The following is a 13,311-nucleotide window of genomic DNA, read 5'->3' on the forward strand; positions in this document are numbered from 1 at the left end:
TAAAAATAACTTTCTATCTCCAAAAACACTTATAAAAAGTGCTTATTTCAATCCAAAATCATTTTTTCTTTCTCTGATTTATGTCTTCTCTATTGTAATAAAATCAAGTAAACACCATACTCTCTTTCTTATCTCATTAAATCAACTCCACGTTTCTTTGTGGTCGTTAATATACTTGATGCAGTCAAATTTTCCACTCTTTGTCACTGCCAAAAAATACTTTAATGAATTAAAAGTAAGGAAACTGAATGCAGATGATGGTGCAAATCACAAATCTATTATAAAGCAAAACTTTTGTCTTCACGTATCTGAATTTAAAATCCTGAAACAAACAAAAATTATATTAGAGAATCAGAAATTAAAATTGAAAATCAAATTCGTAGATATGCAGAATAGTAAGATCTGAAGTTAAGCAGAGCAACTGAATGATGACAGAGCAGTGAATGAGGAGCAAAGGAAGAGAATAAAAAATTGAGAATGCAATGAATGAAGAAGGTGGAAATAAATAACAGAGAATGAAAGAAGAAAAGGTGATGCAAAGAGATAGATGGAGGGACTCATACAATGGTTCAACAATTCCCAATACACTAAACCGTAAAAGCAATAAAAATACTGTTGTGTATGGAATAAAGCAAATGGGTTTAGGGTTGAACTTGTGGATGAGAGATGCATTATGTAGTTATTATAGGATTCAAGAGGCAAACGAAATTGAATGAGAGGAATGGAAAAGGTATGCAAATTTGAAATTATGCAGACTTCACTTGGCTCTATGTCTGCATGACCCAATGGAATGACTAAAAATTAAAACTGGTGTATTTTTCAATGCATGGAAAAACAAAACCGTGTGAATTTGGTTACAAAGCGTGTTCCAATGTAACAATTAGTAATAATTAGAATTTGTGTAATTTAATTGGTTAAGGGGTGTAATTATTATTACTAAATAATTATAATATTTATTTATTAATTAAAATAATAAAGGAGATGCAATTACCGTTATGTCCCCGATTATCACCCTCAAATTGGTGATTATAAGGATAATTATAGGATTTCATATGTATTGTACTTTATTATATTAAAAGTAGATGCCCTTGGAGGGTTTTTTTCTGCTGATGGTGGTTTCTTTTGTTCGAGATCTAGTTTGCTCTACTCCAGGCATGTTTCTTTTTTAGTTCTCACTTTTTATTTATGTTATTGGGTTTGTAATGTCACTAATTCTTTATTCATAATATATATATATATAATAAATTCTTTTAAAACCGGATCTTAGGCTCGTAATTCTTATTCCAAACAAGTTCATGCAGACTCTCAATTTCATTAAATCAATTTTGTAAAAATTAGAATAATTGGACAACACCTACTTACGCCAGCGTATTGTCTTTTCATAAACCAAAAAATTGCATATGTTCATTAGTGTAGCTTGTTCATTTAGGATTGATTTTAAGTGCAACTACTAAAAATTGGGCTTTCTAAACTGAGTTTGAAAGACATTCATAATCCTTAACGCAATTTTCTGGTACTTCTCGTTCAAATATCAAATCACACTCTTTCAATATATGATCAGTATCTAATTTATCTCTATTTCCCTAGAGATATATGCACTTAAAGCAGAAATCCATAACATTTGTAGTTTTCTTGTAACAGAATGGCACAAAATCTACACCAGGTCTATCAAAAATAGTCATTATTACTCTAAATCCTACAAAAATTTACTCAAATGTATTTGAAACAAAAACATACATAGCATTGGATAAGGTCATACACATGATAAGAAATAAAAATAGAATAAGAGCATGTATTGTAGTGAAAATAATTGTTTCAAATGTTTCGGAGAGACTTCACAATACATCAACAAACATAAACTTTGTAGAAAGAAAATGAAAAATAATCTAAATGTTGTGAAGCAAAAATTATCTAAAGGCTTGGTGATTTGTTCTGAGTTACAAGGAAAATATAAAGGCCCTAAGACATAAATTTGCACTAAAGTCTCCTAACCATGAAGAGATATAAGGGGGAAAGACAGAGGTCACCAAAAGAAATAGTAGAATGTGAAAAGCCACGACTGTTACTAGGAGAGTTATGGGCTGATCGTAGTTCCCCTAGTAGTTGTAATTCCAGAGCATAATTTCCATTGTATGGCCCAAAAATAAAATTTCGATGAGACACAAATAACGATCGTAATTTGATTACGAGTTGACAGTAATTCTCTATGTATCTTGATTTTTCCTTTATTTTTTTTCTTGAACATCAATAATTGGTCATATACCTTTGGAGTATCTTAAACACGGACAAAATGAAAATTTAACAGTAAAAATGAACATAAAGGAAATAAAAATTTAAGAAAAATACTAAAATCATATTTCTAAAAACGATAAAAATACCATTGATTACAAACATATATGACTCTTCAAACCTTCACTAGTCAAAGCCCAAATCCTACACTACCTAACAAATTTTCATTTTTGGAGTCTATTCAAAATTGTAGAGTTTTTTCTAAAACTAGGAACCCAATCATATAAAAGATATTTTCAAGAATATGAAGTCAAAAGAATTATTATGTCTTAATAAATAACAATTACTATATACTTCATCTGAGCCTATTTATAAGAAAAAACAATGTTAGTAAATTTGATCGATCTTCGACCCAATCAAGTCATTAGGTTATTGGATGGACTAGTGGGTTATGTTGAGAAACAAGTGTGAGTTGTGTTGAGAAACAAGTGTGAGTTCTAAGTCCCACATTGCTTATAAAAATGAAATTTGAGTACTTTATAAATGAGAGGACTCATACACCACCTTAAGGTCTTGGGTGAATACATGGTATTTCTCTCACTTGTTTGGGTGAGTCTTTGACCTTTAGGTGAGTGTTTGATCCAATGTGAATGTTTCTTCCTCTTGATGATCCATCAGTGGCATCAGAGTCGATGGTTCGAGTAAGGGATTGACTCTTTGTATCAAAAATTTTCCTGACATGGTGGTCAGACGGTGTGTCCAAAATCTTCCTGACATGGTGGTCAGGCGGTTTGTCTTGTTGAAGTGCTCGTGATGAGTAAAGGTCTCTGTAAACGGTGATACATGTATGTGGATGAAAGAGTTTTCGATTGAGAAACAAGTGTGAGTGTTGAGAAACAAATGTGAGTTCTAAGTCCCACATAGCTTAAAAAATTGAAGGTTGAGCACTTTGTAAGTGAGATAACCCATACACTTATCACCTTAAGGTTTTTCGTGAATATGTGGTGTCTCTCTAACTTGTTTAGATGAATCTTTGATCTTTAGATGAGTGTTTGACCCAATGTGAATGCTTCCTCTTCTTGATCACCCATTAGATTATTGATCGAATTGCATGATTGCTAACCTGATTCATACAAAATTAAAAGTAAAACAATATTCATAAAACAAATTTTTTGACATAGATCTCATAACTATAAAATCTATAAAAAAAATCTATAAAATTATTCGTACAAATAAGTTGAATAACAATCTTACATAAAATTTCAAATATCAAACATAACAATCTCCAAATATTTTTGAAAATCAAATTCTAACAAAATTATAAAATAAAATAAATTCTAAACATAGTGAACAAGAGTACAAACTCAATTAAGTCATAACAATACACTATAATAGATTTCAAAATATTTTTTAAATATGAAAAGTGAAAAAAGTTTTTTTTTTCTTTCAATTTTTTTAGATTTTTTTTACTTTCTATTTAAAAAATGATTATTTTGACGAGTTACAAAATAAATAAAAAAATAATCTATTAGTTTAAGAAATCTATTAATTTACTAGTCTAATCGGTAAATCGGCAAGATAACACCGATTTTCTCCTAATCAATTTTAACTGTGGTTTTATACCTTTAACGGACCGTTATACCTTCCGATTTCCCGTCCAACCTATACTAATCGGATTTTAAAATATTGGAAAAAAACTTTACTTTTTAAGTTCATTGAATAACTAATGTAGACATGGTTAATTAAATACGTTTTTAGTCCCTATTGATCAGTGCATTTTGATGCACGTTTCTTTATGTTTGTACTTAGGCATTTCTATGGTTTGGTTTGTTTATTTTTCTATTTTATAATGTTTTTGTAATTCAGTTTATTTTTATTGTTATTTGATTTTCACACTTTATTTTCAGCATTATAGCAGTCTGCACTAAAATGATCATAACTGGAGCTACGGAATCCGATTGATGTGTTCTAATAATCTCCGGAAAGCTAAGAGAAAGAGATCCAACTTTAATATTGGAGTCAAAGGCAAATTCGGAATGCATAATTCCCTAAATTTTGTTAATTTGCAGCATTAGTTATATTTTAGTTTTGTGCCTGGTTTTTTTTTATGTTTTTGACCCAGTTGAATTATGACCCGATTTGGTTGTCTCACTATCACCTAGGTCTGGCCGTACACTATTCATTCACGTTTTTTTACTATTCACAAAATATTTTGAAAAGCTTGATATGAATCATGAGGAACTAATCCCCTAAGGCAAATTCTGCTGGTTATGGTTTCTGCATACTTTGAGGTTTTTAATCTTTAATTCAATTTCTTTTCCCTTTCAATATTAATCTATGTGTCTTGTTTGCTTAATTCGAGTTATATAGAATACTATTGATTTATATCGATTGATTGATGTTCCTTGACTTTTAACGTAATTTATCATTGCTTAATCGTTAAACTGTGTTTGTTAGAATCACGTTTGCTTGATTCGTGGTTGTGCTGATCCATTTGTTTTATTAGGAAAATAGGAATGAAATCTTATAATGTTAGTTTCGCATGTTAATTGGTGTTGTAATCGGTAGGGAATAGAATCCGCTTAGGGAATAGAAGTCGATACCCGAATCAGTAGAATTGTCGTTGTAGCTTATTTTGATAATCACTTAATTGTAATCTTTCATAATTCGATTTTAAACCAACCCCCCCTAATTCAATTTACTGTTGGTTAGTAATAATCAAGAATCCTTGTGAGAACAATATTCGATTTGTCATTACCACTAAGCTATCGTTTTACAAAATACTCGTTTTTTATTCGTGCGCGACAGCGGATCACCTATAAATATGCAACCCTGCAATTTTAGTCCCTCTAAATTTTTTCTTCAATGAATGGTCCTCAAACAATTTTCCGTCCCCAACATTTGTCTCTCCCGTTAGTTTCAACTAATAGAGGCTGACGTAATCACCATCAAATCACCCTCTGCAAATCACCATCCATCTCTCACTCGTTTTTTCCCCACCTCCACTCATCAAATCACTATCCATCTCTCTGAGCTTCAGAACCTCAACCATTCTCAATTACACCTTCATCTCCCATCTTCACCCTCTGCAAAAACTTAGAACCACTAACACACACCATTTCACCATTCTCCCCACCTTCATCTTCTTCCTCTCATTCAACAACTCACGATCAGTGATTCTCTGCAATCTTCACCTCCCTCGACCTCAACCTCTTTCTCTGAGCTTCAACCTAATATCCTCTTCCTCACATAATCTCAACTATCCTCACTCTTAGTACCCCACTCACAACCTATCAACAACAAAAACACCACAACAACAAGCAGAGGCACACGGGAAAAAACCAAGGAAATTGAAATCCAGATTTCTTCATCTCCCTTCTCTTTTCCTGATATCCCATGAATGTTTGAGCCATGCTGAGTAAAACCCATATGTTTGTCCCCTGTGATTCGTCTTCCCCATCATTTAATTTTGTTTTTTTAGATTTAGGGCTCATGAGGGTTTGAATGATTTGTGAGGTTAGTAGTAAAATTAGAGGAGTTGAGTTTCCAGGGGTGGATTCGCGCTTAGAAAAGGGTGTGAGTGATGTTTTTGGGTCATGTTCTGATGGAGGAGCGTCGCCGAAGGAGATTTACGACAGCCTCACTCTGGTGACCAAGCTAGAAGGGAGAAGTAGAGTTTTGAGAGAGTGAGTCTGAAAGAATGGCCTCCTTTGAAAGATGGAGAATTGAGGTTAATAGTAGTAAAACTGTAGAATTATAGGAAAATATGTATGAAATTTTTGTCAAAATAAAAGTTGAGAATCAGGATTTTTGTTTTTTTTTCTTGGGTTAGTTTAGAGGAGGTTTAAAACCCCCGCAATTTCAAATGTTTTCAGATTTTTGCCAAGTTTTAGGCGTGTCACGTCAGCCCTCCCTTAGTGGAAACTAACGGGAGAGACTAATGTTGGGGACGAAAAAATTTGTGAAGACCATTTATTAAAGAAACATTTTAGAATGACTAAAATTACATGGTCGCGTATTTATAAAGATCCCTAACATATTTAATCCAATGTAAACACGATACTTTAGTTATTCAATAAATCTAACAATAAAATTTTTTACAAGTAGGACAAGGAAAGTATATCATTTTTTAAAAATTAATAATTGCTACCATTTCTCAATCGACATATACAAATGAAGTTAAATCTATAAAGAAAAATTGAAGTCAACATTCATGTAATACTTGGAAAAGTTGCAAAACAAAATACTAGGTGGTGTTGGGCACATAGTATCCCACACATAAGTATTAAACAAATCAAGAGAATGTGCAAACAAATAAAATATAAATAAACAAATAATGAAAATGACCCGCGACCTTTTACTGCTAACTTAGAATAAGGATCAATAAAAAAGCTAACTATAGTAAACTATGTTGTTGAAAGTCTTAAGTATAATATAATTAAAAAAACTAATCTACACACATTACATTAGCAGCCTCCAAAGTCAGAACTAATGTATGCAACAAGTTTTATTTTTGTAATTAATAAATAAAAAATCTATGATACATGTATTGTAGTATTATTTTATGTATAAGGCCGGTGTGTCAAATATAAATAAAAAAAACTCATCTTTCCTGAATCGTTTTGACCATATTTTGAAAACTAAAGGCAAGCAAGATCCTATAGCACTCTATATTGCTGTGCTTTATGTGTGAAACATGAAGAGTAATTTCTTTGGCATTGGTCAATTATTAGAAAAAGGATTTACAATGCACCTTACCTGCGGTAGAAGGGAAATCTTTGATGCACATCACAAGACTATCAAGACTATTATGAGAGGTCCTCTATCTCAGGTTTACAATGTCTTTCATTAACCAGATGATTATCTCAGGTGCTAATCACCTTAAAAAAAAAAAAATACTTGCGGCGTGTTATTCACCTTGCAACACAGTTTTTTTTTGAAAAAAATATTATTAGTTTTTTCATTTTGCAAAGTTTAGAGGAAAATTTAAATATTTTCAAAAGAAAGTTGCGAAGTGACACACACCGCATTTGTTTTTAAAAAATTTGGGGAGAAATTTATTTGTGCAATTATTGATGTGTCAGTGGCCGGCGAAATTTAATGTTATAACGGGAAAAAGCATTTGTGGGGTGAACCCTACGTCGCAAGTTCCAACGGAATAATATTTGCGGGGTTAAAGCCACCTTGCAAGGTTTTTTAAAAAAGTGAGTGGAAAGCTTTAATTGCAATCACTAATTGACAGAGGGGCAGGTGAATGTTATGTACAATTTCTGACATTAATGTTGCGGGGTGATTTGCACTTCGCAAGTCTCAACGATCAGAAAAGTTGTGGGGTGATATTCACCTTGCAAGTTTTCCTTATATATCCCATGTGTCTTTCCCTTTTCTCCACCAGTAACGTTAAACATTTCTTCAAAACTTCTGAAACTCTTTTTCTCTCAAGACCATTTTTCTCTCATTCTCCAACCTTTTTCCCAACTCCTCTATATCTCTCAATTCTCTCCATTTTAATACAAAATCAAGACACAGATACTTAAATTTTTTGCTGGATTCGGATATGCTTTCTATATTTTCATCAAATTCATTTACAAAGATACACATATTTATAAATTGTTTGTTATTTCAGAATTTTTTTTAATTGGTTTGTATGATAGAAATAATTGGTTTGTATGTTGTATGAACATGTTTCTTACCCGCAATTATTAAGTTGCAGGGCAATATTTGCATTTGCAGGGTGCTATTCACTTGACAAATTTGGTTTTTTTTTTTTTTTTGTAGTGTTTGTAGATAGACAAGCAATCGAAAACATATTTTCTCAATTTTTTATGAGAGCATGAGAAAAACTTGATGCGGTTCACTCTGGCGTTTGTGGTCCCTTTGACACAATGTCATTGGGAGACAATAAATATTTTCTTTCTTTTTGTGGATGAGTATAGTAGAATGATGGAGGTCTACTTCATGGAGACAGTTGAGGAACAGGCAAAAAGACTACTTAGGATATTCATAAGGGATGGAGGTGATGAATACATAAGAGCCTAATGATGAACATGAAGATATCACAGAGCAAGAGCAGGTAAGAAGATCACTAATACAAATACTTTCAACCCAGAGTCTTGGAGATTATGCTGTCATTCTAACAACATGATCACACCATATGGAGACCTATTGAACGTATCACAATTTGTTGATGTTGAGCCACTCAAATATGTAAAAGCTGCTAAGGAAAAGTTATGTATGAAGCCTACGGAGGAAGAAAGTCAAGCTATTTAAAGGAATCGAACTTGAAATTTAGTCTCATTATCACCAAACAAGAAGCCAATTATGGTCAGAAGGTTTGGAAGGTAAAGTACCTACTGAATGGTTCCATAACAAAGCAAAAGATAAGACTTGTTGAAAATTTATTCTTGCAAGAATTTGAATGTGACATTAGTAGTAGCTATGACTAACTTCAAGCGATGGGAACTTGTTCAACTTTATGTCAAGTATGCATTTCTTAATGTGAACGGTGAATAAGACAAGGCTTCAAAAACTTAATAAGACTCTCTAGCTATGGCCTAAAACAAGCTCTTCAAGAATGGAAAACAAAACAATTGATGAGTTCTTCTAGGACAGTGGCTATTTCAAATGCATAAAAGAACATGGAATCTATGCCAAAGGCTTGATGAAAGGAAATACCAGCATAGTGTGCATGTATATGGATGATCTACTCATAAGGGAGAGTAATCATGCTAAGATTGAGAACCTCAAGGTGCTGAGACAAAAATTGCGTTTGATATGAAATATATAGGAGGAATTAGGGACTAACTTGGCCTTTAACTTGGCCTTTAACTTGGCCTTACATATAAGAAATAATAAGTGGAACTCAGTGATGAAGATGAACTACAACAAAATCTCAGAAGTTCATAGGAGGAGCAGTATATAGAAACCAAATTCAATTTTTTAGAGTTCAAGTAAGCAAAGAGAATGTCATTTATGTCCTAACAAAACCATTGAAGGTTGAAAAATTCACATAAATGAGAAAAATGCTTAATGTACTTATCTTAGAAATTTTAAATTAAGAGTGAATGTTGAAATGTGCTTAAAGGCAATGCTTGACAAACAAGCCTGAAAGCTTAAGACCAATTCAGATAATTACTACTCACTTTTTTCCACTATAGCTATCATGTCTCAAACTAAATTATAAGATATAACAAATAGATGTAGCACATAACAGAAACTCACTTTTTTCTTTAGTAAAATAAGTCTATATTTCATAAAAAGTCAATTAAATGACAAAACACAAATAAAGTTAATTAGATTCTCCAATTATTAAAATGCAATTTAACCATAGGATAATTAATAAAAGGAACTCAATAGAGTTTAAAATTAATGTTATATATTTAATTAAATTATTAAAATACATCAATCATGCATTAGGTGAACCTTGCCTCTCTTGAACTGAGCAAACTGTATGCAGTTGGTTCAACTAACATAACTAACTCCAACTGAAAAATAACTGAATTAGTTAACATGTGTAACTACTTAATAAATCTAACTAACATAACTTAAGTCTATGCATTGCATATAAATATTCTCACACTTCCTATTCCTTATCATCTTCTACACTCAATCTTTCTAATCTCTTTCCCTCCCTAATTAACAATGTCACAAGCAAGCCTTCTCCTCCAAAAGCAACTCAAAGGTTAACACCAAAACCCAAACCATAACAATCTTTTCACATTATTTCATTGATTTTCCTCAAATCCATTTTCTAGGGTTTGTGTTCTTGGATTAACAACTTCATGATTATATTGTTATTCATCACAGATCTGTGTAAAGCTCCTCTAGATGGCTTCTCAGCAGGTTTGATTGATGAGAGCAATGTGTTTGAATGGAATGTCACCATCATTGGTCCACCTTATTCTCTCTAGTAAGTTCTTGAGTACAAGAATCTTTAATTACTTTATAGTTAATCATAATAAGGTATTAATTAATGCTAATTAAATTTTGATAATGTTGTTTATAGTGATGGAGGTTTTTTCAATGCAATCATGAGTTTTCCTCCTGATTACCCTCAGAATCCACCAAAAATGAAGTTTACTTCAGAGATTTGGCATCCTAATGGTGATTATCTTACATGCATAATACATTCAATATAATTGTAATAAAAATATTTGATGTTGTTAATAACTTGTTAATTAAGATCTCGCTCATTTCAATTTTTCTCTGCATTAAACTATAGTTTACTCTGATGGAACTGTCTGCATTTCAATTCTTCACCCACCTGGTGATGATCCAATTGGTTACGAAGATTCTGGCGAGCGCTGGTTGCCTATTCATACGGTATCTGTTACGTCTTCTTTTTTTCGATTCGCTGCTGCATTTTCTATAGCTAGCAATGTGATTACTAATATCCATTTATAATGTGCAGGTTGAAAGCATAGTTTTGAGTATAATATCAATGCTTTCAAGCCCTAATATTGAGTCTCCTGCAAACATAGACGCTGCGGTATATTGTTAATTAATATTGAATATGTTAATTAACATTAGATATGTTCTTGATCTTGTTATGTTGTTGATCATGATGCAGATAGAATGGAGAGATAAGAGAGATGAATTCAGAAAGAAAGTGACTCGCTGTGTAAGAAAGTCTCAAGAAATGTAATGAATTGCAAGAAGAGTTTTGAATTTCCTATTTGTTACAGTTGTAGTAATATACTTCAAAATGTTGTTGAACTTCTTTAAGTTTGATGGTTTAACTTTAAATAATTAGTTGATTAGTTCAATGGCATTCAATTTTACATGTTTACTACTATTTTATGTCATCATGTTGTTGAGCCTTGTGTTAAACATGTTACTCAAATTTATGTTGATAAGAAGATATAAAAATCTTACACTCTAAGTAAAGTGAGTCATAGCTTTTTGGGATGGACCTGCAGTTTTTGAAATTGGATGTTTTTTCTTTAGTTGTGTTTTCTGTTTTGGTCAAATGGTGGTTGTGTATTTGACTTTGTGTGTCTTCAATAATGGTTCTAGAAAAGGTAAAGTTAGTAAAAGTTTTTTTACATTTTGAACAAATTTACCCAAAAAGATGGGGTAATATTAAGATGGGATAAGCTACATTGCCATTCTCATACTTGTAACCACGGATAAGCTAATAATGCATTGTTTGAGAATAATACAATAGCGTATCATTTTCGTTTTCATATTAAGAAATTACACTAAACTTTAAGTTAAAAAAAGCCGACCATGCATAACCTATATTGAATCATGGCAATTGTACATAAGTTAAAGGATAGTGAGTTTGGTATACAAAACTATAGAAATGCAAAGTTGCAAACCAAATTAAATTTGAACATATTCAGTCATCACTGTCATAAGATTGATGTGTCCCAAGAACTTTGAATATCACTGCAAATAATAGAGAAGCATCAATTTATCATTCATTAAAGTCTGAGTTATATTATAATTTTCATATTAGCAATTTATTTAGAAATAAATCTGGCTTATCATACAGTATAAAAGTTATATCCAAATATAATATATCATTTAGACTACGGACAATTTGATTGAATCAAAGTAAAACATTAAGAGTTTATGTTTCTTATTCTAAACCCTTGAACATTTAAGAGGTGTTTGCTAAATCCTTTAATATTTAAGTTAGTTTAAGACCTTAAAACGTTTAACTATAATGTCATTGACACGTAGCATTAGTAATTATTATATAAATGTTATTATATTAATTAAATTAAGTAATCTTCCAAACATATAAAATTTAGAATTCTAGCTATATTTCAAGTTTTATAATATATATAAGATTAAAAAATATCAAAATAAATTTTAAATATAATTTAGGTAATCAGTTTTTACGATAAAATAGATAATCTTAAATTATTTTTTGCTAAACTCTAATTCTATTTTTTCTTTTTTCCTCTGTTTTCTCATCTATTTTACAAATTTCTATATTTAAAAAATAAATTACCTATTTGAAAATAAAATATACTATAAGATATATATATATATATATATATATATATATATATATATATATATATATATATATATATATATATATATATATATATATATATATATATATATATTGGATAGAAAAAAATTTGAAACATTGAAAAAATAAATTAACATCTTTTAGTTTAAAAATATTGAATTATCGCTATTAAGAATCTCCAAATAAAAATCATTATTAAAAAAATCTTTCAAACATATAAAATTTAGAATTCTAGCCTATATTTCAAGTTTTATAATATATAAGATTAAAAATATCAAAATAAATTTTAAATATAATCTAGGTGATCAGTTTTTACGATAAAATAGATAATCTTAAATTATTTTTTTACTAAACTCAAATTCTATTTTTTTCTTCTTTTTTTAATCTATTTTAAACATTTCTATATTTAAAAAATAAATTATTTATTTGAAAATAAAATATACTATAAAATTATATATATATATATATATATATATATATATATATATATATATATATATATATATATATATATATATATATATATATATATATATATATATATATATATATATATATATATATATGTTGGATAGTAAAAAATTTGAAAAATTGAAAAAAAAATTAAGTCTAAAATATTCTAATATAATATAAAATTATAATAATATTATATTTACTATTTTTTTAGTCTTATTTTCCGTCATATTATTACTAAAGAAAGATAAAAGAAAAATTAGATATTTTTATATAAAATATAATTTTTGGTAATATATATAGAGTCCATCTCACCCGTAAGTTATCGGATTCACAAATTCCAAAGACACTTAATCATGAAGGACTCATTCCAAATTTAAAAATTAACAATATCCAAACATCTTTGACATTTCAGTTTGCATACATTACTCCACGTCATTGGACTTTTGGATTTTACAACATGAGAGCCCGACCAGATGAATGATTTGCATGTAGCTTCAATCTTTTTAAGGAGATAGAATCCTCTCCATTTTCTTTCTTCATTTCCTCTCTCCATTACTATAGTTTTCAAATATTTAGAATGTATAATAAATCATTAAACTCAATTAATGTCACACTATTGTATTTATGTATCACAAACT

At 30.1% G+C, this 13,311-nt stretch overlaps 1 protein-coding gene across 1 annotated transcript; it reads left to right on the forward strand.

Moving 5' to 3' along the window:
• Nucleotides 1-9,650: 9,650 nt before the first annotated feature.
• On the forward strand, nucleotides 9,651-11,114 carry LOC131631226 (ubiquitin-conjugating enzyme E2 7-like). Its single transcript, XM_058902012.1, has 6 exons — nucleotides 9,651-9,910; nucleotides 10,036-10,138; nucleotides 10,235-10,332; nucleotides 10,451-10,551; nucleotides 10,640-10,717; nucleotides 10,799-11,114. Exons 1-6 carry the CDS (start codon nucleotides 9,871-9,873, stop codon nucleotides 10,871-10,873), a joined length of 495 nt encoding a protein of 164 aa, XP_058757995.1. The 5' UTR covers nucleotides 9,651-9,870; the 3' UTR covers nucleotides 10,874-11,114.
• The last annotated feature ends 2,197 nt before the right edge of the window (nucleotides 11,115-13,311 follow it).

Source organism: Vicia villosa, unplaced genomic scaffold (assembly GCF_029867415.1).
Source record: "Vicia villosa cultivar HV-30 ecotype Madison, WI unplaced genomic scaffold, Vvil1.0 ctg.000794F_1_1, whole genome shotgun sequence".
Lineage (NCBI taxonomy): Eukaryota > Viridiplantae > Streptophyta > Magnoliopsida > Fabales > Fabaceae > Vicia > Vicia villosa.

Excerpts from the sequence above, each read along its gene's own strand:
- LOC131631226 (XM_058902012.1), top strand. The coding sequence starts at position 9,871 with ATGTCACAAGCAAGCCTTCTCCTCCAAAAGCAACTCAAAG. Across the intron at positions 9,911-10,035 it reads CCTCCAAAAGCAACTCAAAG|ATCTGTGTAAAGCTCCTCTA; the intron begins GTTAACACCAAA and ends TATTCATCACAG. Across the intron at positions 10,552-10,639 it reads GCTGGTTGCCTATTCATACG|GTTGAAAGCATAGTTTTGAG; the intron begins GTATCTGTTACG and ends TATAATGTGCAG.